We start from the raw sequence: 25585 nt of genomic DNA, 5'->3' as shown, positions 1-25585 counted from the left end.
TCTGGGTGCGCGGCTCGTTACTCCAGCTGCTCTGCCTGTGACAGGACACGGCACCGCTGTAACTGGTGTTAATTGGAAGATGACTGCAGCCAGGGCTTGGCCATGTCACGCTGGTTCCTGCTTGCTTCTGCCTCGCCGTGCTGCTGCAGCGGGTCCGCGCGCACCCATGCGGTGCCATCGCCCGCCACGTGTGTGCCAGGGCTGGCACCCCTGGGGACCTGGCAGCACCCGGCAGCTGCCGACCAGGAAAGGTTGGAAGACGCTCATGTGGCCCAGCTGGGAGAGCCCGGCTCGTGTCCGTCCCTCACTGGAGACCGTGCTGGAGCTGCCCGTGTCTGCTGGGTGATCACAGGGTCATGGAATCATAGGATTGTCTGAGTTGGAAGGGACCTTTCAGATCATCGAGTGCAACCATCAACCCAACGCTGCCAAACACACCACTAATGCGTGTCCCTCAGCACCACGTCTACAGTCTTTTAAATCCCTCGGGGGATGGCGACTCCACCACTTCCCTGGGCAGCCGGTTCCAAGGCTTGACAGCCCTTTCGGTGAAGAAATTTTTCCTAATATCCATCCTAAACCTCCCCTGGCACAACTTGAGGTCATTTCCTCTTGTCCCATGGCCTGTTCCCCACGAGAAGAGCCCGACCCCCCCCGGCTACCCTCTCCTTTCAGGTGGTTGTAGAGAGCGAGAAGGTCTCCCCTCAGCCCCCTTTTCTCCAGGCTGAACACCCCCAGCTCCCTCAGCTGCTCCTCACAGGACTTGTGCTCCAGACCCCGCACCAGCTCCGTCGCCCTTCTCTGGACACGCTCCAGCCCCTCAGTGTCTTTCTTGTGGTGAGGGGCCCAAAACTGGACACAGCCCTCGAGGTGGGGCCTCACCAGTGCCGAGTATGGGGGGACAGTCACTGCCCCAGTCCTGCTGGCCACACTATTGCTGATAAAAGCCAGGGTGCTGTTGGCCTTCTTGCCACCTGGGCACACTGCTGGCTCATATTCAGCCGGCTGTCGACCAACACCCCCAGGCGCTTTTCCACCACACAGCTCTCCAGCCGCTCTGCCCCCACCCACCCTGAGCACTCATGGGGTTGTTATGGGACCCCGCGCTCCGGGGGCTGGGAGGGGGACGTGGCTCTGCAGCCAGACCGTGTGGTCCCATGACGGGACTGGGCGGTGATGCTCTCTGTGGTGTCGGCCCCTCCAGCCCCCCACCACCCCTGCTGCCCTGAGGGCCATCAGAGGGTTCTCCTTCCTCGCAGGGAGCACATTTCTAGAGCAAGCGTGCGAGTGGCCCTTCAATACAGCACTGCATTGCCCGTGTCCATTCCATCGCCACTTCTCCAGCCACCAGTGACCTGGTGTGACCAGCCCGGCACCCATTCACCAGAGCTCGGCCCGGCGGGGATGGACAAGGATGGTGCTGCCGAACCAGACAGTCAAACCGCTTTTGAGAAAGGGGGAAAAAAAAGTTTTTAAAATAAAAAAACAAGTTGAAGTTGGCTCGGTGCTGGCACTGCCTTTGAACCAAATGTCTCGCTGCAGCCAGTGACAGCTCCGCAACACGAGTGGTGGCAGCATTCGCGAACTATTAGTGTTAAATTATTCCAACAAAAGCAGGCCTTGATGTTGTGTTGAAGTTGATAACTTGAGGATGTGTTTGAAAAGGATAAAAGCTTTGCCTTCAAAGGCTGGCTCCTCTTTTTTATGAGACACACTGCTGAGCGAATTAACCATTTCTGTAATGAATGCATCATTCTCGAGGCTAATTAGCAAGCATTGGGGCTCACGATTTGGTAACTGTACCTTAAAAAAAAAAAAAAAAGAAGAAAAGGTTTAGCTGTTTTCCCAACATCCAGTGTCACGTCCCGAATGCCACCGTGCTGCCTGCGTTTGCTGCGGGCGCGGGCAGGAGCTGCGGTTCCCCAGCGGAGCGGGTGCAGGTGAGGCCGTTCACCGGAGATTTGGGGTGACTGAAGCAGTTGATGCCGGAGGTGCCAGCGCTCACATGCCCGATGACGCGTGCTCCTGCTCTCCTCCCCAGGAGTAAAGCTGCAATCTCTTTCCAAGAACGTTATCCATCACAGGGGTTTGTCTCCCCCCTCGGCCGTGCGTGGCTGTACGTCCTGCCGTGGTGTGAGCAGCCAGCCTCTTACAGGTCCCAGGCCATGGGCACGGCAGCTAACGAAGGGGTAATTAGCCATCACTGCCCGCACCGCGTGCTCAGGGCCAGGAGAGAGGCTGCAATCCTGCAGCAGAGATATTGAGCGGGGAGAGATGTGGGAGGAGGGAGGTGAATCACAAAGTTTAAAGCTTCAGCCCCAAGATGGGACCGGGATTAGAAGGAAACTCATCTCATGCTGCGGGAGCTGCTCTGGTGGAGGGATGGAGCTGGGAGAGCATTGCATGGAGCATGGGTTTCCCTGCACCACCTGTGGTGCATCACCACTACCATCACCACCACCATCACCATCACCATCACATCACCACCACCATCACCATCACATCACCACCACCATCACCACCATCACCACCATCACCATCACCACCATCACCATCACCACCACCATCACCATCACCATCACCACCACCACCACCACCACCACCATCATCCCCATCACCTGCAGAGGGGGTGTGTTAGCACACACTTATATCCCAGCACCGCAGAGTGGATTATAGGGCTATAATCCAAGGGAAAAAAAATACTTTTTTCCCCAGGTCCATGAGGTCTGATGGAAGCTGAGTGTGGGAGCACTGGGTTGTCCCCCACCTTGTGGTCATGCAGCCTTAAACTGCCCCCCCGCAGGCTTGCCAGGGCGAGATCCCGGCATCTCGAAACGTGGGGGGCAAGATCCCCGCATCCAGCCAGGTGCGGTGAGGGGTACGACTTGGGAGAGGACCAACGGCCACCCCTTGTCATCACACCAGTCCCCCGGGTGATGCTGGCCCCGCGCCACCAGCAAGAAAACCATTCTGGCGAGCAGCAGCGCCAGGGCTGGGTTTGTGCCATCTGACATTGAGCCGGGGCTAAATTTGTCCGGTTCACACTTGGGCAGAGTGACAGCCGCGAGGAGAGAGAAGTGCCTTCCATTTTCAGTGCAATAAAGATATGACGGGGGAGGGAAAAAAAAAAAAGTTTCCTGGTGGATTAGCACCCTTGAGGTGCTTGAAGCTGTCACTTACAATATGCAAGATCCATTGCTTGACCTCTGCCGTGTGCCAGGGGATGGGGGGGGAAAGAAAGAGAAAAGAAAAAAGCCTTTTACAGGATCCCTTTTGCAAACACGTGACAGTCCACAAATCAAGCCCGTAACACGCAGAACTTACCCAGTAATTAGTTTTATAAACATGCAATTCAGTTGATGTAACAAAAGCTGTAATTTAAAATTTGACACCATCTCCCTTTGCCGGGGGCCGGCGGGAGGGAGGTTATTAATAGCAGGAGTAAGAGTTTGTATTTTTCTTCTCCGTGGCACTTGGGAGGGGGGCAAATGACCTCAGTGTGAAGAAACTTTATTTTCTACTGCCTCTTGATTTATGTGGGGAATCTGTTGCATGATTAGCGCCTATCATCAATAACCAGGCGGCGCGGGCTGACAGCTGCTGAGTGGAATGAAGAAACCCTGTGAAGCAAATAGCTACAAATTTCCCTGACAGCCCTGGTTCGATTACATGGCGTCAGCTGCCAAAACACCAGTTATTACAGGCACGGAGTGCCATGAATAGCTGAGCAGAAAGGAGCACGGGCAGCGGTGACACGGGGTGGGATGTTAACACCCCCCGGCGCTCCTTTCCCTCCGCGAGGGCATTTGGGGATCATTTATTTACAGGCTCGGTGTGTGCCAGCGCCTGGACCTGCTATTTGTGCTGATGCTGAGGGATCACCTCTGCCAAGGCGAACGGATGCGGGAGCAGCAGCGGGGTTTTTTTCCCCCTCCCCGCCAGGGATATCAACGCTAGAAATAAGTTTATAAGAAAATCTGTGCCCTGGCTTTCCACGTGAACCCTTTCTGAGGGTTTGCCAGCACACATATTCTTAGGAAATACTTGAAGGCATTACAGAAATAAAGGCAGGACTCGCTGCTTGCCCGCAGCATTGATTTCTGCAGTCAGAGCGCTGCGAAGGGGGGGTAAGGGAGCGCGGTGGGACTGTGCACCCTTGGGCTTCATGGCAAGCACTAGCCCCATACCTGTGGCCACCCGCTGCTTCATCCAGCCCCGGGCATGGTCACCCAAGGCTTTGCTCGTGAACCGGGCTGCTGGCAAAAACGGCTCGGGAAATAATTATAAATTTTAAGCAAATGTCGGAAAACCATCATGAAAAGCGTGAGCGTGCAAACTGCAGCCTTCGCCGGCACAAAACTCGATCGCAGCGTTACAGGCACCGAATGGGGGAGTCGTAGCGTTCCCTGAGGCTGGCACAGCCCAGCCAGGCTGAGCAATATATATACTCAAATATAACTCAGATATATACTCAAATATAACCTGCTTAGTGCTCGCGGGGAGCTGTTTGCAACCAATGCCAGGTACCAAGCGTCATTCCCAAAAACGAGAGAGGCAGCAGTTCTGAACGACGGGTAAATCTGAGAAACATTCGTCTGCTGGCGGCGCTTCCACGTGGGAACGGGGGTAACGCCGAGTACACCGCGTACTGGAAATTATTCAGCCCGCGCCACTTCATGGCTATGCCCCTGGCACACAGAGGATCTCACCTCCTTGCTTTAATTATGGGGTTTTTTCCATCGCGGAGAGCAGTGGGATGGTGCAGAGCCCGCTGCAGCACCAGCCGCGCGCGTCCCTTCCCCAGATTTTGGAGGGGGCAGTTGCAGCGTGAGGAGAAAGGAAACATTTAGTAAAATGAGGAGGAATTTGGCATTTTTCACAGGAAACACCCCCCGTGACACGTTCTGCTTCCCAGCAGCCGGGGGGAGGCTCAGCCCACCGAGCTCCGCAGCATCCCAGCCCCAGGCACCGCGGGCTTGGGGCGTGCAGTTTTGGCGAGGACAGCCTGCAACTGCCCCGCACCCAGCATTTGCCGTTCCCTGGCTCCTTTCTGCTATTTTCCATCTTGAAAATAACACCTTTGAAGTCAGTCGCCCTTCGCTCACCCCAAGGTCGCAATGGGGAGATGGGACCCAGCGGGCAGACCCCTGGGATGGGGCTGGCTGGAAGAGGCATGGCCTGAGGTTTTCTATAGGAAAAGATTTTTTCCCAGAGATGGGCATGTTTTGAATTTAGGCTTTCGTGTCAAGTTGTGTGCCAGTGTTAGTATTTAATTTTGGTTTGATGGGGGTTTTTTTCTGTTTTGTTTTGTTTTTGTTTTTTTTTCCAAGCTGCAGAGCACGTCCTGGCCAGAGTGCTTCTGGTGAAATCTGGTTTTCATCTGCCCGTGGCATGTCCAAGCAGGGGAATGCCTCTCCCGGGATGACGTTTCAAACTGAAGGAGGGTAGGTTTGGATTGGGTATTAGGAAGAAGTTCTTTGCTGTGAGGGGTATGAGCCCCTGGCCCAGGTTGCCCAGAGAAGCTGTGGCTGCCCCATCCCTGGAGGGGCTCAAGGCCAGGTTGGACGGGGCTTGGAGCAACCTGGGCTGGTGGGAGGTGTCCCTGCCCAGGGCAGGGGGTGCCACTGGATGATCTTTAAGGTCCCTTCCCACCCAAACCATTCTGTGATTCTATGATTGTTCATGGGTATAAACCACCAGATTGGGATTCTTCTCCTCTTCTCTTCTCTTCTCTTCTCTTCTCTTCTCTTCTCTTCTCTTCTCTTCTCTTCTCTTCTCTTCTCTTCTCTTCTCTTCTCTTCTCTTCTCTTCTCTTCTCTTCTCTTCTCTTCTCTTCTCTTCTCTTCTCTTCTCTTCTCTTCTCTTCTCTTCTCTTCTCTTCTCTTCTTCCCTAGTTGGGGACTGGTGTTTGGGTGAGGGCCAGGGAAAGGGCTAGATGGAGAGGTTTGCCCGAGGCTCTGCGGGTCTCATGCTGCAAGGATGGCACCCCATGGCAGGCCATACACCCCACTGCAAGCCACGCACCCCACGGCAGACAGCGCACCCCACGCCAGCGGGAATTACCGCGGAGACACCAGGCTGCAGCCAGCCCACCTCTGTGTGATGCCCAGGCAACCCAGAGCCCCAGATCACATCGTTTTCTGCTGGAAACTCTCCAGGTGCTAATGAAATATTTATGAGTCAAGGCACAGGCGGCCTCCCATGTAAGGAAAGGAACTGTTTTTATCGTGAAGATGAACTTGAGGGGAACGTTTTATTAGAGAGCATGGTGTTGTAAAACATTATATTCAGAAGAGGACGGTGTGTGATTTCCCTCCTGCGGAGCAAGTCTCAGGCACGGAGCTGGAAAGCCGAGCGTTTCCTCAGCCAGAGGTAGGATGCTGCCATGCGGCTGAACTCTCCTGAAGGCAGGGTCTGCTCCGAAACGCAGCTGATGGTGTGAACGGCACTTGCTTTTCCAAAACAACATCCTTATCCTCCCCGCTGGTGGTTCCTCACCCTTGTGCCCACCTGGTTTCAGTAGGAGATGCGACCTCGAGGAGGGCTTGGGAAGGCTTCCCATCATCTGGGATGGAAATCCTTCCGCCGGCAGTGCAGGAGGGATCCGGCAGCCACACTCTGCTGGGCACGATGCTCCGGACGTGGCTGCCATTCACCTCCCGCCGGCTCGGCCAGCGGTGAGCTCTGCTGCCGGCCCCTTCCACCAGCACAGGGTTATTTGTCAGGTTTTAGTTTCTCTCAGCTTTCCTTTTAAAATAATGGAAGCGTTAACCCTGGTTCACGGGCTGGTCAACATTTTAATTCCTCCCTAACTTTATAAGGGAATTTCATGAATTATACAGTGTGGTAACAGAAGGAGCTAAATAAAGATGCAACACTAGCTGTGTTTATTAAATACACCCTCGCTATCCATGGAAGCTATTTGCAAGTCAAAAATACGGCACACGGTGATCTAGCTGTCGATTGCAAATTTTTTAGATTACTGCTAGGTCGGCACTATCTTATACTAAATCCCATCCACTAAAAATAAAAGGAGGGGGCTGTGCACCGGGAGCTGCAAAGCAGCGGCAGCCTCGCCGCGGGCTCCCCGGTGATGGGGACCTGCCGAGCACAAACGTGTATTCCTTCCCCCGACAGGCGCTGAGTAACCCCTCAGGAATTCGATAGGCATGTTTAGGTGATGCCAGGAGGCGTTAATAATAAAGATGACCCTCACTTATGGCCTGATCCTGGGAGGAACCGCGCAGCCGCCCGAAGAAGAAGCAGGGAAGGGCACACAGGAGATCTTGGAGCTGCTGCTGAAACCCCACCGGAGGGGACACCCTGGCAGAGGAGACACCTCTGCGCTCACCGTGCTCTTGATGGGCAAGAAGAGGCTTTGGAGGAGGACACCCAGCGGCGTGGGGGAGCAGAGAGCTCCATCACCAAATCTCTGCCATGAGCTGCTTCCTCCTGCCGGCCCCCCACACCTCTGCGGCAGAGCGAAGGGCGAGGTGAGGATGGCTCCCTTGCTGTTTGCAAACAGCTTTGAAAATAAGCAGTTGTGCGTTTGTGGCAAGGCTGTGTTTATATTAAGCAAACGAGCAGCTGCGCGTACATCTTTGCCGGTTTTTTTCTCCGGCAAATGCCAGCTTGCTCTGCTTGAGCGCCGAGCGTCGGGGCCGCCGGGCTCCTGCCTGCCCCGGCACCGCTTGGGTTTCCCTGCATGAGCTGTTTAGAAATACCGAACCAGGGCCATTGTGCTGGGTCAAACGCCGGTGTTGGGTCGTGCCAGCACCAGGCATTAGGAGATGCCACCAGGCAGGATGTCGGAGCAGGTGGGAGCAAGAGATCCGTGCACAGCATGGAGGAAAGAGTGGGAGAGGGGCAGGCAGCGAAGCCCGGACTGTGCCGGAGAGCCTTTGCTGCGGCATTGGAGCTGCTTTCACACAATCCCAGAGTGGTGGGGGTGGGAAGGGCCCTCTGGAGATCACCCAGTCTCACCCCCTGCCAGAGCAGGGTCACCCACAGCAGGTGGCACAGGAACGCCTCCAGGCGGGGTTGGGATGTCTCCAGAGACGGAGACTCCCCCACCTCTCTGGGCAGCCTGTGCCAGGGCTCTGCCACCCTCACAGCAAAGAAGTTCCTCCTCGTGTTTAGGTGGAACTTCCCATGGGCAAGTTTGTGCCCGTTACCCCTTGTCCTGTCGCTGGGCACCACTGAGAAGAGCCTGGCCCCATCCTCCTGACACCCCCCCTTTCAGTGTTGATAAGCGTTGGTAAGATCCCCCCTCAGTCGTCTTTTTTCCAGACTGAAAAGACCCAAATCCCTCAGCCTTTCTTCATCAGAGAGGTGTCCCAGTCCCCTCAGCATCTTGGTGGCCCTTTGCTGTCCCCTCTCCAGCAGTTCCCTGTCCTTCTGCAACCGGGGAGCCCAGAACTGGACCCAGCGCTCCAGATGCGGCCTCCCCAGGGCAGAGCAGAGGGGGAGGATGACCTCCCTCCACCTGCTGGCCACGCTCTTCTTGATCCACCCCAAGCCCATGGCTGCTGCAGAAACAAGGCTGGCCAAGTGGTCAAGGCAACCCGAGTGCTGCCGCGCTGGGGTCACCGTGGCCAGACACCTCTAGGAGGGCATCGCCTGGACCAACCATGACCATCAGTATGACTGGGAGGGCATCACTCTGGTGTTTGCAGGCTGTTTAGCCCCCGAGGACCCTGTGGCAGCGCCAGGCAGGCTCCAAGCACCTCTCCAGGGCAACCTGCTGTGGGTGACCCTGCTCTGGCAGGGGGTGGGACTGGGTGATCTCCAGAGGTCCCTTCCGACTCCCACCATTCTGGGATTGTGTCATTCTGCGATTCTGCGAGGGAGTAAAAGCAGCAATATTAGTGCTTGTCCCCCTCCCTGCACGCACAGCAGTCTGACCGTTAGTTACCAAATTGGCTATAAAGGCAGGCTGAGGGTGGTTCCAGACTTCACAGAAATTAGCTGGATTCAATTAAGCATCTCTCGTTGCCACCAAAGCAAAGGGCGAGGATGTTGGCAGGCGCCGCACGCCCCGGAGCCGCAGCACGGGGGGCAGTCACGCCAGGCTGCTGTGGCCATGGGTTTGAAGGTCGTTTCCCGCAGCTGGAGCTCGTGGCTTGAGCTTTTCCTTGAAGGAAAAGCAGAGCCAGTTCTCCCTTCCCGCGCACAGTACAGAAACCCCCGTCCCTTCCCCAGTCCGAGAGCAGAAAACGACTGGAAGTGCACACTGGGAGGAAACTACCATGAAATAGCCCTCGGTCATAGATTAGGAGCATGTCATATGTTTCATTACCTGCTGAAAGACAGTTGCCGTGTGCTGGGGAATATTTTTAATGCCAAACTATTTACAGCTCTCTGCCGTTTCTTTGCAAGGGTGCAGCCAGAAAAGCGTTAATAAAGCAGCCTTGATGATCTGAATGATTTATGGAGCCGCAATTCTGTAAATAGGGTTCAAACTTTTCGAGATTTATTTGTTTTCCAACAAAAAAGTCATCCTAGTGGTACGCAATGTATATACCGTGTAGGTTAATTATGCTATTTATATCTGAGATAAATTGTTGGGCGGGCAGTGTGCCAACGCACCAGTTTAGCTTGATGCTAATGTTTTCTAAGAGATTTTTTTTATGCCCCTGGAAGTTTTGTAATGAGTTCGTGCGACTCCGTCAGCCGTCGGGAGACGTGTGCTCGAGCCAGACATCGCACCCCTCGAGTGCCCCGCACGGTCAGGCCGTATTTCTGATTTCTTATTAAAAATTCTCTTTGTTCCCTTCTGCCTGCTGTCGGTCCTTCTTGCGCTGAAGCATGCCAGCAGCAGAACGCTCTGTCGGATTTTGAAGCGCAGGCAGCTTTCTTTTCAAATGCTTCCTTTAAAAACCCCTTCAATATCGCAGCCTTCAGAAGTCCCCCCTTTCTGCCAAGCCTTTACATTACTTTTGTTCTTTGTTCTGCTTCCTTTAAGTCTGGTCCCCCGTCCATTACGCCTGCCAGAGGGATCCAGAGTACAAAGATTTCTACCAATGCCTCGCTTCTTTCTGCCTCCCTCCCTCCAGCATCCTCCCTGATTACAGCCTCTCTGTTGCTCTACGGCCGTTCCCAAACTCCCCTTCAGCATCTGAAGCTGCAAATCACTCCTGCCCCGCGTACGCACACGGGGTTTGAATTTGTGCAGCGTTTGAATCCTGGGGACTGGAAGGTTTTTCGCTCCAGCTTGCAGCAGGAGCCGGGATGCGGTGGATAAGGCTGACTCCCAGTGGCTCACAGTCCTTGCCTCGGCCGGGGCTTGCTCCGTTTCCCATTCAGGCGATGAATTGCAGAAGCACTCCTGCTCTCGGAAATTTTGCCTGTGCACATAAGTAGATTTTTATCCATTCCTTCCAGCTGCTGCAGCTCTAAGTGCCCGTGTACGTTTTGTTACGGTTCCCCAGATAACAGCATTTGGAGTATCACTCCTTCAGAAAATCCATGCAAAACCATCTGTGATTTTCTGCTCTTGGATGGATAATTGGATTGTACAGTAGGGTGGGCTTGGGGCTTGGGTTTGTTTCCTTGCCTGAAAACTCAAAGGCACTTAAAACCAGGTTCCAAGAGGCTTTCAGACAAGAAGGAAGCCCTACATGCCCAGTCCTGGCTGCAGGTGAGCTTTTTGCCACCAGCAGCCCCAGTTAATCCACAGCTGCCCCACTGGACATCTCACGGCTGCTCCTGTGCCACCACGCACCAGACAGGAACTTCATTTTTTCCAACTCTGGGCTTGGTCCCATATTTTAAAGCACCCTTTAAAGAGCTGCAGAATTTCTTTGGTACCATTCCAATACCTGTGATAAGTTCCTTCAAGGCAACCCAGCTTTTTTTTCTTTCCTGACAATTAATTAAACATTGGGTAACGGTGGCGTTTCTAATTATCTATAGACAGGGCAAAACAACCACCAGCAGCACAGCCTTCCTCACCCATCCCTACCACAAAACACCTTGAGGAGGTGGCACCGAGGGCCACCGGGATGAAGGATGCTGCTGCACGCGGCACGGCAGCGGCACGCGGTCCCCGATGCTGCGGCACATCCCAGATCGGAGCAGCAACACGGCGGCTGTAAATCACATCACGGAGCAGGCGAAGGAAGGGAAATCAAGGGGAGGAGATGCTGGAAAAGGCTGTGGGGTGTGTGTGGAGCGAGCAGCAGCCCCGAATCACCCCAAGGTTGTGTTGCTCGAGATCGTCACGGACTTTTGGGCAACCTGCTGGGGCCATCGGCGCCGCGCCATCGCGGTTGGTCTTGTCAACTGGAAGGGCATCGGACTGCAGGGCGTTGAGCATCTGCTGCCGCGCTGCGGTCCAGCGGCCGCGCCGGCGGAGGGCTGAGCCCAACCAGCAGCGCGGGCATCAGCCGAGCCTCCCCCCGCGCTGCTCCAAGCTGGAAGCATTGGCCCCAGCTCCTCGGGGGTCACCGGAGGCCAATTCTGGGTTTATGCAGGCAGCGAAACCGCAACGGCCTCCAGGAAAAAATAACATTCAACAGCAGCAAAATGCAGAAAACAAAGAACAAGCGGGAATTTGGCTGGGGAACGGAGCTGAAGGACGCCGGGTAATGCTGCAGCTTGGACGAGGCTGGCCCAGGTGGCTGGCTGGCTGGGATGTGGGGATGGTCCCGCTGGTCCCTGCTGCCCTCTTCTTGCTCATGTGTGGCTCGGACATTGCAGGATGTGGCCAGTGAGCTCCAGGGCTGCAGAAGCATCCCAGAGATGTGCTCTGCACACCCAGGGGCTGCCATGCTTCTCCTGCCTGGTCCCCAGCACAGCAACGGCCCCAGTTTGTGACTGGCATCCCTCACTGGGAAGCCCTGGCCAAGCTGGTGGCCGTGGCTCCGAGGGAAAAACCTTCATCTCCGGCCGAGCCAGTGGTGATGGAGACACAGTTATAAATGCACTTGACATTTGTTGGTTTTGTTGTTGTTGTTGTTGTTGGGGTTTTTTTTTAAGAAATAGCAACCCATTTTCCATCTGCCAGCTGGAGTGCCACGGAGCGCATCTCCAGCGCAGCCAGACAGCTGCAAAATAAACCTCCCGGGCTCTCCCCTCCGGTCGGAGCAGCCATGGAGAGCTGCTGGCCCTGGGAAGCTGCATTCCTGCTCACCTGATTTATTATCTCTGCTCAGCACACAGAGAAGAGGATTCTTCCCGGCAAGAAAAGTTGGCAACTCGAGGCAGCCCCTTGGAAACAGCCAGTGTTTGTCTGAGCATTCATTCGAAGGAACGGAGGGAGAAAGGAAAAAAACTGTTGCAGAGAAAGATTTAAAAAAAAAAAAAAAAGGAGAAATCAGAGGCACTTGCAAAGCTGGACTGCAGCGAGGCAGTCAGTATTTCGGGAAGGCTGGGACAGAGACCTGCAGAGACGACTTTTGCATATTCAGAAGAGTAAACAGCAGACTCGGCCTTGGTTTTGGGTTTGTTTGGTTTTTTTCAGAATTACAGGAACCAGAGATGGAAAAGACCTATTAACTCATCTTTCCATTTCCCTGCAGGGCAGAGTAGGATTGCTCCCTGGAGGAGATTATTTTTAGCACTCTGTTGAGCAGAGTTTTCAGCGTCTCATGAGATGGGGGTTTCTCTTCCAGGGATTTAGATGTATGAATGATAAACCAGGTTCTGCAGAAAGAAGGCTTGACCCAGAGATGAAACGAGGATCAAAGCAGCGCTATGAGGTTCAGAAATGTTTGCCTGCGTTTTCTTCTCTCTCTAACATGTTTCTGCATCTCTCTACAGCGAGCCTCGCCCGGGAAGGAAGCAGAGGAAACGAAGCCCCAGTTGTCCAGGGATTTTTCTTACAGAGAAGAAGAAATGTGGCGATTGCTCTGGAAGAAGCTTCATACGGGCATCCCACGTCCTGGGGAAATGTGGTACACACGTACATTTTTGGGGAGAAAAAGAGGCACGGTGCTGCTAGGTGAGCAGCACGTGCGTGGCGGTGTCCCACAGCCTCAGCAGGAGGAGGTAAGCTGTGCCAGCGGGCGCTTTTGGCACGGCTTTGGGGTGACGGTGCCCCTGCACGGGCTCTGCAGGGAACCCGGGGAATCAGCTCCCACCGCCGCTGCACCCGCAGGACCTGCAGATCGCAGGGTCAGGGGAGCTTTGAGCTCTCACGCCCACAGCATCTTTTAAATATGGCCTGAATTGACGCTGCAGCCTTGGTCTCCTCGGCGGGGTGTGCCGCGGTCCTGCCCGCTGTGCCGCAGCTGCTCGCTCGGGGCGGGCATCGCTCACAGCTTCCCTGCCCGGCTGCTCCGCCATGCAGCCTCCTGCAGCCCCTGCAGCTCCTTAACATGGAGAGACACACACCAGGCTCTCTCCCGGACCCATCTCTCCCTCCTTCCTGCAGTTGTCTTTGGTCTAAAAATTAAAATTTGCTTTCAGCCAGTGAGTATATTTTTGCTCCGCGTGGGCTGAGTGACGCCAGCCGAGCGGGGCTTTTGAGCCTGGGCTCGTGGCGAGCAGCCGGGGGACCCGGCGAAACCCTCTGTTTGCGCCCAGAGCAATCGCAAACCGTTTGCAAACGGTTTCAGTGGCTGTTTCGGGTGCGAGGGGGAGGGAGAAGAGGGGAGGAACCGGCCTTGGATGCTGACTCTGAAATGATTGTTCGCAGGCCAGTCATTCAGGCTGCAGACAAGGCCCCATTGACTCTCCTGCCGCGACGGAGCACTTCGGTTGTTAACCGCGGAGAAGCCCCAGCCGTGCCGTGGGGCTGCCGAGAGCTGGACCCGCCGGAGCAGCACGGCCGGAGCATCACCCCGAGCTGCCCGAGGGGCTGCTCAGGGTTTTGGGCAACCCGGCTGCAGGGACCTGCTGGAGACGCCACACTGGAGCCCGGGGCACTGCGCGAGAGCTCCTTCTCCCAGCACCTTTGCCATCCCCTGTGTTTAGCGCCAGCACCCATGAGGTGTGCAGCAGGGAGGGGTGCAGGGCAGCAGCACACCCCCGCCAGGCTGGCGAGGGCACCTGGCGCAGGACGGGAGCATCCTGCGTGCTGCTGCCCGACCAGAGCACCCAGGACACCCGCCCGTGCAGGCTCCTCGGCTGCTGCGGGTTCAGGGGTGCACGGGGGGTTTGCAGGTGCTGCTCCCCATGAAGCAGTGGTACGTGCTGCCGTGGGGTGTTGGGATGGTCACACACTGCCACGGAATATTGGGATGGCCACGGGATATTGGGATGGCCGCGGGATATTGGGATGGCCGCACACTGCCATGGGATATCGTGATGGCCACAGTATATTGGGATGGCCACACACTGCCGTGGGATATTGGGATGGCCACAGGATATTGCGATGTCCATGGGATATTGTGACGACCACACACTGCCACAGGATACTGCAATGGCCATGGGATATTGGGATGGCCACGGGATATTGCGATGGCCACACACTGCCATGGGATATTGCGACGGCCAGGGAATATTGTGATGGCCACGCACTGCCATGGGATATTGGGATGGCCAGGGAATATTGCGATGGCCACGCACTGCCATGGGATATTGCGACAGCCAGGGAATATTGCGATGGCCATGCACTGCCATGGGATATTGGGATGGCCAAGGAATATTGCGATGGCCATGCACTGCCATGGGATATCGTGATGGCCACAGTATATTGCGATGGCCACACACTGCCACAGGATATTGGGATGGCCAAAGTCCCAGGCGGGCTTAGGTCACACTGCCAAACCCGCCGGCAAAGGGTCTCGGCACGGCCGTTCCCTGGGCTGCATCCCTACAGGATTTGGGGCATTCCTCTGGTGTTACCCTCGACCTTTTTTTCCTCACAGCTCAGAGGAGGAGGAAATGTTTGTCTGCAAGAAGCAGGTCTCTGGCTGAATTCCCCTCCTGGGGGGGAACCTATGTCAGTGAGAGGTTTAATTTTATGCGTCTGTGCTTTGCCCAAAAACATTAGCTTAACATTATCACAGGGTAAGTCAACAAATATGGAAAAATCTACCAAGGTTACATTTTACCCGCTTTTCTTGCACCTTTGGAGATGAAACTCACGCTACGCTGCTAAGTTACCGTGATTTATTGGTGGGCTGAGAAGCTGGGTTTTAAATACTGCATCTTTGGGATGCTGGCAACTTTGCTTCCTATAAATCTTAACTAGTATTTCTAAGCCCTTTTATGCCAGCTGCTTTCATGTATTCAGAACCTTTTCCATGCAGTAGCCTATGAAAATATTGAAACGATGCCCAGAGCAACACCAGGATATGAAGGGGAAAACTTTAAGATGTTTTGTAACTATTTTTTAACAGAACCTGCCAAATCTTAATTTTTCCAGTTTACAAGTAAGAGCCTCTAACCATCTGTTTGCTGTCAACTGATGTTTGTTTGGAAAGGAATTTTATTATTTTTTTCCATCTTGCACTCCTGTTCTTACAACTAGTTTACTGAACTTCATAAATGTCAGCTTTCACAGTTGTTTTGTAAGCCAGTTATGATTTAGGATTTAATCAAAATTGAGCAGTCAGTGTCTTTAATCAATCTGAATGGAGATCAAAAACAAAGAAATGGAGACTGAAAAATGAAACATTTAATGTATCCCAACAGTCTTTGAAAGAGCCTTATTTCCAACATAATAGCTACCAGGAATCATTATAACAAACTTTAAAAAAAAAAATACCCTCCAAAACTGCTTGTTGTGTTTTTTAAAGATAAAAAGGGCTAAGGCAATTTAAGGCTTAAAAGCAATTCCAACCTTTTATCTCATTAAGTATTAAAAATAAACCGGCATCAGCCACTCCGCAGCTGCGACGGGCCGTGCTGCCGGGAGCCCTAAGGACAAGGCTGCTGGTGCCCAAATGACCTTTTTCTCACCCCATTTCGCCCGTCCCGGTCCCTGTGCCGGCGCGGCGCACACCAGAGCCACACCGTGCTCTCCACGGGGATTTGGGCACCGTCACTGCTGCGGTCTGGCCCCAGCCACACATGCCCGAGATAGATAGACACACCGATTTCCAGGCTGGAAATAAAAAGCGGGGAGGCGGGAAGGGCAGCCCTCGTTCCGCTGGCATCTCTCCATCCCTCTCCTGCCCCTGCAGCAGGACACGCACCCGGGCACTGCCCTTGGGCACAACACCCTGCGTGATGCTGCGCCCGCCGCTTTCACCCCCTCCTGCAGCATCTCACCCCAACGCCCCGGGTCCAGCGGGTTATGGTGTGTCTGGGGCTCCAGCGGCCTTCCAGCACCTGGAGGGGCTCCAGGAAAGCTGGGGAGGGACTTTTTACAAGGGCGTGTAGCGATAGGATGAGGGGTAACGGCTTCAAACTGGAAGAGGGGAGATTGAGATGAGATCTGAGGAAGAAACTCTTGGCTGGGAGGGCGCTGAGCCCCTGGCCCAGGTTGCCCAGAGAAGCTGTGGCTGCCCCATCCCTGGAGGGGTTCAAGGCCAGGTTGGACGGGGCTTGGAGCAACCTGGGCTGGTGGGAGGTGTCCCGGCCCAGGGCAGGGGGTGCCACTGGGGGGGCTTTAAGGTCCCTTCCAGCCCAAACCATTCTGAGATTCTTTGAAAACCAAGTGATCCCAATGGGAATGAGATGACCATCTCCTCTGCAGTGGCCAAGTCCCTCATTAGCTGGCGTGATGGCCACGGTTAACGACGCACGGGGCTCAGCAGAGCCGATGTGGGTCAGGGAAACCAAATCAGTTTTGGCGGCCAGCGGAGCAACACCCTGATGAGTAGCGGAGGTGCAAAACCAAACTCAGAGGGGCTCGTGGGTGTGTGGCAGCCGTGGAACCCCACTGGGGTGCGCTGGGTCCCCCCGGCACCACGGGCTGCGGGGCGGGGGGAGGCGGGTCTGGGTGACCAAGGCTTGTGCGCGTCTGCGATGCGGGGATGGAGCAGGGCGGGGTGTCCTCGGCTCCGCTCGGCCCGGCTCGGGTGGGTTCGTCCCGGCTCCGCTCCGCTCGGTTCCACTCGGCTCGGGTGGGTTCGGCCCGGCTCGGCTCCCCTGGGCTCGGCTCGGCCCGGCTCTCTCGGGCGCCCCCTGCCGGCGCGTCCCGGTTGCGAGCCTATAAGGGCAGGCAGAGGGCGGGCAGGCAGCAGTAGGCCGCAGGCAGGAGGCGGGAGGCAGCGGGCCGGAGGCGGCAGGCCGCGGGCAGGCCGGCAGGTGAGCGGTGGGCGCGCCTAAGCCCGAAACATCCCCGGTAGATAGTTTAACTTCATTAAACTCTCCGTTTCTCTCTTTTCTCCCTCGCTGGAGCCCCCCCAGCCGTGCCGGCGCTGCCGGGATTAGGCTCCGTGGGGACATCACCACGGGTTTAGTCTCCCAACCAGCCCCTCAGCTTTATGTTCAATCCCCGAAGTTCTGCTTTGAGCTGTGGGGCTTTGCTTGTTCTCTCCTTTTTTCGGCTTGTAAGGCCCTGCCCTGGGTTGGTGTGTGGGCTCTGGGGTGGTTGTGGGGTGCCCCATGGGTGGTTGTGGGGTGCTGAGCAGCTCCTGGGGGACCCAGCACCTCCTCGGGGCAGACCACCCACCTCCAGGCGGTGCTTCCCAAAGGACCATCCCCACCTCCTCCCCAGAGAGGGGGGCTGCCGCAGAGCCCCCCTGTACCCTCTGATGGGCCTTTGATGAGCACCCGGGGTGGGACTGGGGGGAGCACGGGGAGGGCGAAATGGTCCTGGGGTGCCTCGGTGATGGGGTTGTGGTTCTTCAATTTGACAAACCCGAACCTGCCGCTCCACTGGTGTGGTGTTCCGGAGGGGTGGGAGGGGGACCCGGGAAGAGGGGACTGTCCCTGCAGCAGCGTCTCCTCTCTCCCAGCAGAGCATCCCCCTTCTGCTGCCGGTCGTCTTCACAGAAATGTTTTGGTTTAGCCTCCGAGTTTGTGTGGTGTCAGGAAAGCCTCCTCCCGGGCTGATTTCATCTGAGATCAGCTCTCGGGAAGGGCACAGGAAGGAGCGGATTCAAGCTATAAATAAAATTCTGTTCACCTCCTTAAAGGGATTTGTTTATGCAGAGGGGAAATGTGGGGTGTCCTGCCTCAGCGCCTGGGGTGCAGGCTTGCCATGGTGTCAGAGAATCGTAGAATCACAGAGTGGTTTGGGCTGGAAGGAACCTTAAAGCCCCACCAGTGGCACCCCCTGCCCTGGGCAGGGACACCCCCCACCAGCCCAGGTGGCTCCAAGCCCCGTCCAACCTGGTCTTGAACCCCTCCAGGGATGGGGCAGCCACAGCTTCTCTGGGCAACCTGGGCCAGGGGCTCACAGCCCTCACAGCCAAGAATTTCTTCCCAATATCTCATCTCAGTCTCCCCTCTTCCAGTTTAAACCCATTGCCCCTCGTCCCATGGCTCCCCTCCCTGCTCCAGAGTCCCTCCCCAGCTTTCCTGGAGCCCCTTTAGGGACTGGCAGGGGCTGGAAGGTCTCCCCGGAGCCTTCTCTTCTCCAGGCTGAACCCCCCCAGCTCTCTCAGCCTGTCCTCACAGCAGAGGGGCTCCAGCCCTCCCAGCATCTCCGGGGCCTCCTCTGGCCCCGCTCCAACAGCTCCGTGTCGTGGCTGTGGGTGAGTTCCTGCATGCGGGATGCGGGCCTTGCATCAGGAATGTGCCTCAGAGACACAGTGCCAGGCTGAGGGGCTTCGGGGGGAGGACCCGAAGCTGCTGGAGAGGTGGAGCAGAGGGGAAGGTGATGGTCCTACGGCTCCATCATTTTTGGTGTGTATCCTCTCCCAGTACCCTGGGTCCAGCCCTGGCACCGCTCCTGTGTCTGTGGAGCAGCATCAGCATTTGTGTTTTTCACCCTATGGTCATAGGAAAGTGTTTCACCTAAATTAAATTATTTAACCCTGAAACCGTGATGCTCTGTGTTTCAGGCACGTGGGAACTGAACAGGCAAATGTCATGTTAGCTTCTAAAAGCTGCAGATACTCCTGGGACATTTAAAGATGAAAACTTTTTTTCTGACCTGCCTAGGCTTGTCTGAAGGGCTGAAGTAAGAAGGAAGGGGATCCCCCTTGGGGATTAAAGCTCTGCCCAGCAGTCGAGCTGTATCTCCAAGCGCCTCTGGCCCGGCATCCTCGTTCCCAGCTCCTGCCTGTGATGGGGACGGTGGCTGCTGGGGATCTCTGACTGATGGGGTTCGTGTGCAACCTGCTCTAGGTGACCCTGCTCTGGCAGGGGGGTTGGACTAGATGATCTCCAGAGGTCCCTTCCAACCATGTGATTCTGTGGTTTCCTGTAGTTTTCTTCCCAGTTAAAGCCAGGCTTAATTTTATTTCCTCTTGCAAGCGGTTGTGCCGGGTCTTGCTGACACGGGGAGGGCACAGGATGCTTCGATGGAGCTGGGCTTTGCAGAGCCGCCGGCAGCGTGAGAGCTGCCACCTCCGGCAGGAGAGCCGGAGTGCAACACGGTGGCAGAGCTGCAAGCATCCCTGTCCTGGCAGGCATTGGAAAATGCCCCTGCTCCAGCGACTGAACCCGTGGCTGCTCTCGGGGTAGCAGCTCCCTGGGCAGGCATGGAGCAGGGAGAAGATCCACCTCACGCAAAAGCTGCTGCGAGCATCAGGCAGGTGAGAGGCTCCCTCCCTGCTGCTTGCTCATCTCCCCTCGACTTTCCCATGCCATCCTGCATCCAAGGCCATCTGACACCCGTGGTACCGCCCGTTTGCCACCACGGGCGGTGATGGATGCTGCCCACCCGTGGTCAACACGCTAGGAGCCCGGGTGCTGGCAAATGTTTTACCCACGTCAGGAAATCAGGGGTTTTATGCCTGCCTGAAAGCCAGGCTCAGCGTCGCCTGGCCTGGCAACAAACAACCAGCGCTTTGCCTGTGCTACTCCATAAAATTCCCCCTGAATCGAGGGAAATGGGTTTTTAAAATCAGTTTTAAAGGCCTCCAGGGGCTCCACATATTCTCGCAGGCCTTCCTCTTTATTTGTCCCCTTATTGTAATCCCCTCCACTTAGGATGTATGGGCAGAGCCGAACATCTGGCTCTCATCACACCTTCTGTTGACTCGGTGCTCAGCACCAGGGCCGAGATGGCTCCCAGATGTTGCGGCGTGTCGGTGCCCTGTCAGCCGCTGGCTTTTACGGTGGGGGATAAACAGAGGTGGGTTTAAAAGCATGGGGGGAAACTGAATAAGTGTTACCTGTGGGTTAGGGGCACGCAGGGGCTCGCGCATGTTTCACACGCCTTCCTTGGAGAGGTCTCATTTTAGGGGAAAACCTGCACAAGTCATCCAGGGCTGGGGAGGTTTCCCTGTGGGTTGTGGCAAGCCTGGACCAGGCATTGGCTGGGCCAGCTGCGGAGACGGTGGATGGTCTTTGCTGCCCTCCTCACTAACCTAGTCCCTCGGGCTCTTATTGGGGTGCTTTGCTTTAGTTTTAATTTAAGGCATGGCATGCTGGTTTTGCGTCTCGGTGTGCTGGGAGAGGAGGTGAGCAGGGCTGGCAATGAAGCCTCTGTGGTGCTGGTTCTCACACAGCCTGTCCCAGAGCTTGGAGGAGACCTGGCAGGGTCCTGCAGCGCCTCTGCACACCCGCCCCTGTGGATTCTCTGTCCCCCTGTCCAGAGCTGTTAAAATCCAAAAGGCGTGCATTTGAGTTTGAAGCATCGACTCCTGGTGAAGCAGGGTGTGTCCTTGGGGCTTTTGCTGGCTCAGTTGTCTCCGACGGTGGTATGGCATGTTGTGGGAGCTGCGAGTGCTTGGTACAAGGTGTCTCTCAGGGTCCGCAGTGCTCCAGCCGTGCTCTGATGCTCCCAAGCCACTCGTCCCCTTCATCAGGGTTGGCATCTCATCTATGGGTGGGATCTCATGTGATGTCCACAGAGCAAGCTATGGCATCCCTCAGTGTCCTGTGGCCTTGCAAAGGTGACAGCCACCAGGTATTTGCTTGCAGATGAGTCCCCAAGACGTCCCAGTCCCAGCCGGGCTGGTTCTCGCCCAGCAGGCAGCCGATGGCGTTGTTAGCAGGTCTGAAGCCTGATCTTGAGCTCTTTGATGCTCTGAGCATTGATGTAGCTTTGGTTCATCTTTTTGTCATTGATACAGCGTGTTTATCTAAAAAGGAATCTAGTTTTCATTATTGTGGATTGGGGGGGGGGCTTTTTGCTCTGCATGCCAATGAGTGGGAAGGGAGCGGTGGTGGAGCCCCTTTGGAGAGGCTGCTCCTTAAAATGCCCTCTGCAAATACACGCCTTAGACAAAACAGCTCTGCTGCCTGAAGGCATTTCAATCCGCACTGAACCTTCGCTGGAGGAAGGCAGCATATCAGAGAGCCAGGATTTCTCCAAGGCAAATGACTCTGTTCTCATCTGGTTTTCCTCTTTGATGCATTTTTATGTTAAGGGGCCTAAGTGCTCTTTTAATAGTTCTGGCCCCGTCAGAGAAGCTGAGGTTTCTTTGCTTTCTTGTTTCTTCCAAGCTTCCCTTCCCTAACAGCTCCTTCTCGGTGAGGGAGATTGCCAAGCTCCTGCGCTTCACCAGCCCTGAGCTGGGAATATCTGTAGCTTCCAACAGTGATGCTCAAAAATGCATCGTGTCAAATTATTTGCCTCAATGACTGGGGGCTCCCAGGAGAAGCCCAGGCTCTTAATGACAACAGCAACAACAAAAATTAAGTCTGTTTGGTGTTGGTTGTGGGGGTGCTGGGATCCACAGGGTTGTGCCTGACTCCAGGATGGTGCCAAGCAGAGCACAGAGTCCTCTTCTGGTCCCTCCTGCCCTGAGCTGCTGTAGCAGCCGGTCTCTGGTCCACCTCGCTGGATTACTGCTTGGAGAAAGGCAGAACTCGAGGGTGATGGGTGCTCGCGGTGCACCCGCATCCCTCTGCTCCTGCTGTTCCGGGCTGATGCTGGCCGGGCCAGCTCCAGCCATGGGTTTTGCAGCATTGGAGATGCTTCCCCTGCACACGCCAGTACTTGGTCCAAGAGCACAAGATGGGTAATATCGACCTGTATACGAACTAGGTTTGAAGCTCAGCATCTTGCTGTGACTCTGAGGTCTTCTCTCAATGTCCTGCTGTAGCTGCAGCCCTGCTGGCGGAGCCCCCCTTGTGCTTCTGCAGTCTTGAAGAAGCCGGATAGGGACAGAGGAGTGGGACAAGCAGGTGACAACTAGTGACATACCCAGAGCGCGCAGGAGGGCTGTTGCATGCACTTCTTGGCAACACCTCAGCCAGGTGCTTTATTTAGGGGTGACTTGCCCTGGGAAGGGTCTTTGCCTCCACCAGCCTGTGCTGCCCCATGGAGCTGGTGGAGGTGGGGAGGGATCTCCTGTCTTGCCCTGTGCTCCTGAGGAGCGCTTCCCGGAGGGCTCTGCAAGGGTGCTGCCTGCTTGGCCATGAGCTTTCTCCACCCTCACATGGTGACCAAGGGTGGTAGGACTTTGATCAAAACCGCCTGGAGGAGAGGCGGGTTCATACCCAGTACCTGCCTGGTGCTGAGCTCAGTGCAACCTGTGTTCCTTCGGATGTCACCGAATGACCCGGGGGGCTGTCTTGGAAACATCTCCAGGGGTACAGCCAGTCTGGGGGTCTCTGCAGCCAACTGCCTCCAGCTTCGCCTTTCTCCCTGCACCCGCAGAGAGCTGGTGGGAGAGCAGCTCGCCGACATCCCTCTGCTCTGCTCCGGCAGATGAAACAGGCGATAGGGAAACCTGTGGCTTCCCTTGCTTTAAAGAACAGTTTCCTTGGCCTCTGTCTTGCATGTGGGCTGCGTTTTTAATTAGCTTTTTAAAATATAATTTTAAACTTCTTTCTTCTGCTCGCGTTTTTATCTCAGCTTAGGATGCACAAAGCTTGACTATTTTGTTCTCAGAGTCAGCTGGATGATCAAGGTTTTTGCAGTCTACTAAATTATTAAAGGAAACTCAGTTACTCACTAAATATTATTGCTTCCATACTGTCAGGGAGAAGATCACAGTAATATTTTGTTAATTCAAACATCTTCCTCTTTCTCTGAGGCTGTTGATGACAGGCAAAGCGCTTGCATAATATACAAAGGTGCTCGTTACAGAAAGAGGACATAATTAATTTTAGCAGTAGCAATAAGTCTTTGCTCCATGCAAAGCAGCATTGGGGGTGTGGGGCTGGTTGGAGAGTCTTCTCACGGCTCAGTTGATGTTTCTGATGAACTGGGGGGATAATGCATTTTGTGGAGCTGATGTGGTTGGAGCGTGGTGGTGGGGTGGTGGGAAGCCACCCCACACATCCCAACCGCTTGCCAGGCCAAAGGTGGGCCAATGGGTGTGGGATGTGGCATTGCTGTCCCTCTCAGCTGGGAGGATGCTGGTGTCTGAGCAACATGTGCCTGATGCAGAGAGGCTTGTAGCAAGGCTGTGCCCCCTTGGGTTGGGGGCTCTTACAGGAGTGGTACCCAATTCCTGAGGGCCGTAGTGAGCCCCACACAATGATGGGGAAGGTGGATGCACAGCTCCTGCTGGCTTTGACCTGCGGAGATGGAGTGGTCCCTGCCGTGGCCGCCCTGCCTCTGCCCCACGGTGATGGAGAGGTACCCACTGTGGGCGCTTCTGCCCCATGGGGGTGGAGCAGCACCCACAGTGGGTGCCCTGCCTCTGCCCCATGGTGATGGAGCAGTTCCTGCTGTGGGTGCCCTGCCTCTGTCCTACAGGGATGGAGTGTCCCCACCATGGGTTCCCGCTCCATAGTGGTGCCCACCATGTGTGCCCTGCCTCCCTCGGGGTCTGCAGGGTTCAGTCCTTCCCGCATCCCTTGACCCAGAATGGCTCAGCTGCTCTCGTCCCCCCAGGACCGCTGGGGGCGGGCAGAGGGATGGGTTGTCCACGTGGCTGCCCGTGATGCTGGGCGCCAGGCGTGGGGCTGCAGCGTGGGCAGGCAGGGCTCTGTCGGCATCAGCATCACCGGGGGGCTTTGTCCGTGTCCCCGGTGGGACGGTGGCACATCCTTGGGGCCAGGCAGCCCCCCCTGCGCCTGCCGGGCTGAGGCCGTTTGGTGGTGACGCTGCCACGCGGGGCCGGGATCTGTGTGGCTGTGTGGCAAGTTGTATTTTCACACCAGTGTTTTTTGGGTGAGGTTTTTTTTTTTTTCAAGTCATTACAAGCTAAACAGCTCAAATAGTCTTCAAGGTGAAATCTGCTTTTCATTACTCTGTAAGGGCACTGCGGCTTCATTTTCATAAGTTACATTACCATATGCAGCATTATAGTGCTTTGCTCTGCTACATATTGTCAACATTAAATAACCTCTTTTTGTGGTTACATCATAAAAATTCTTTAGATCTTGGAAGCAGACTGTGAATATTTGCATATGTATATCTTTAATTTTCGCAGAACAGGCTGGCTACCAGATGGGTGAACCAAATAAGCCTCCAACATTTATCTGAAAGTTAGACGTTTTCCTGTGTTGTTAACCGCAAAGGAAACTAGGTGGTTTTCAGCCATGCTGAGCCGCTGCCAGTCCCTAACCTTCGAATATTTTCACAGGGAGGGGGAAGAGGGAGGGAGCCTTTTCCCTCAAACCAGATGGCCGTATGGAATCAATAAAAGGCAGTTTTCAAAAGTTTGTTTACTTAACATTGAATATAATATGCCTTTGTGGTCCCTTTGCACAGCAGAAAAATGTGATCCAGCAACCGAGCTAATGAGTACGGGGAAGGCAGCGCAAACCCGGGGACGAGCCTGCTCCGGTTATTGGCTTTTTCCCGATTTTCACCCCAGCAGCCGACGGATAAACCCCACGCTCCTGCCCACGTCCCCAAGCCGTGGGACATGGGGGCTTATCCCAAAGGACCTGCTGGGGCCTGGGGGGAAGGCGCTCTCCCTGGGAACACAGGGCAGGAATTTTGTTTGGTTTTTTCTAGTTACAGCCCCAGATTTCAGCGTTTGGGGTGTAGTGATGCTTTTTGGGGCATAAGGGTGTTGCCGCTGTTGCCACCCACGTCCCTAAAACCTGAGGAAAAGGCGGGCTCGGCTCTCCGCTGTGTGTGAGAAATGTCTGAAAACTTGTAAGGTATTAATCTTCTGCTGTAATTATTTTTAAACAACCCAAATTATACGAGTAGTACAGCAAAAAACAATGTAGCCTTTTCTTTAAAGCAGAGCCTCTCATTACGGCAATCTGTCATCTGTTAATTCATTAGAGCCCTGACAGAAAGAACTTAGATCAAAACTATTTTAAATGATTCCTGATGACACACAATGGCAAATTTCAGCCATTATTCCGGAAATGTAACATCGTTCCTTCTGCTGCCTTCAACAAGGGGCCTTCCGCCGATATTAATTGACTTCTAAGTGGTTGCATGTGTTGTGTTTGCGTTATTGCTCAGATCTCTGCTTTGAAACGCTGTTTGAGCGAGAAATCTTGTACTTGTTAAAGGGACCGATCCGGCTCCGAAGGGCAGAGCGCGGTTTGCCGACGGGTGCAGCCCATCAGGCTCCCCAAAGCGTGGGAGACCAGTTCTCCCTGAGAAAAAGAATAACAAATATTAAAAATCTGTTTGGTTTTTTTTTTATTTTATTTTAAAAGGGCTTGGGTTTGTATTTTTTTTTTCTAAAGATCCAAGCTGGATTCTAAAGCAAGTTCCAAATTTTCTTTTGATTTTTTTTTTTTTTAATTTTTAGGGCGTTTTGTG

At 54.9% G+C, this 25585-nt stretch overlaps 1 protein-coding gene across 3 annotated transcripts; it reads left to right on the top strand.

Moving 5' to 3' along the window:
• Positions 1 to 7067: 7067 nt before the first annotated feature.
• On the top strand, positions 7068 to 15652 carry LOC128914930 (uncharacterized). Of its 3 annotated transcripts, none has more exons than XM_054214649.1 (3): positions 7068 to 7493; positions 12763 to 12990; positions 13640 to 15652. In XM_054214649.1, the coding sequence occupies exon 3, from the start codon at positions 13929 to 13931 to the stop codon at positions 15024 to 15026; it is 1098 nt and encodes a 365-aa protein (XP_054070624.1). In that variant the 5' UTR covers positions 7068 to 7493; positions 12763 to 12990; positions 13640 to 13928; the 3' UTR covers positions 15027 to 15652. The 3 variants fall into 2 exon arrangements, with proteins under 3 accessions (XP_054070624.1, XP_054070626.1, XP_054070625.1); XM_054214650.1 differs by lacking the exon at positions 13640 to 15652 and having other exon boundaries at positions 12763 to 13362.
• The last annotated feature ends 9933 nt before the right edge of the window (positions 15653 to 25585 follow it).

Source organism: Rissa tridactyla, chromosome 9 (genome assembly GCF_028500815.1).
Source record: "Rissa tridactyla isolate bRisTri1 chromosome 9, bRisTri1.patW.cur.20221130, whole genome shotgun sequence".
Taxonomy (NCBI): Eukaryota; Metazoa; Chordata; class Aves; order Charadriiformes; family Laridae; genus Rissa; species Rissa tridactyla.
Note: the sequence above shows the minus strand (reverse complement) of the source record. Positions and strands in the feature narration are given on the sequence as shown.

Bases quoted from the DNA above. Each gene is read 5' to 3' on its own strand.
- LOC128914930 (XM_054214649.1), top strand. From the start codon at position 13,929: ATGAGGTGTGCAGCAGGGAGGGGTGCAGGGCAGCAGCACACCCCCGCC.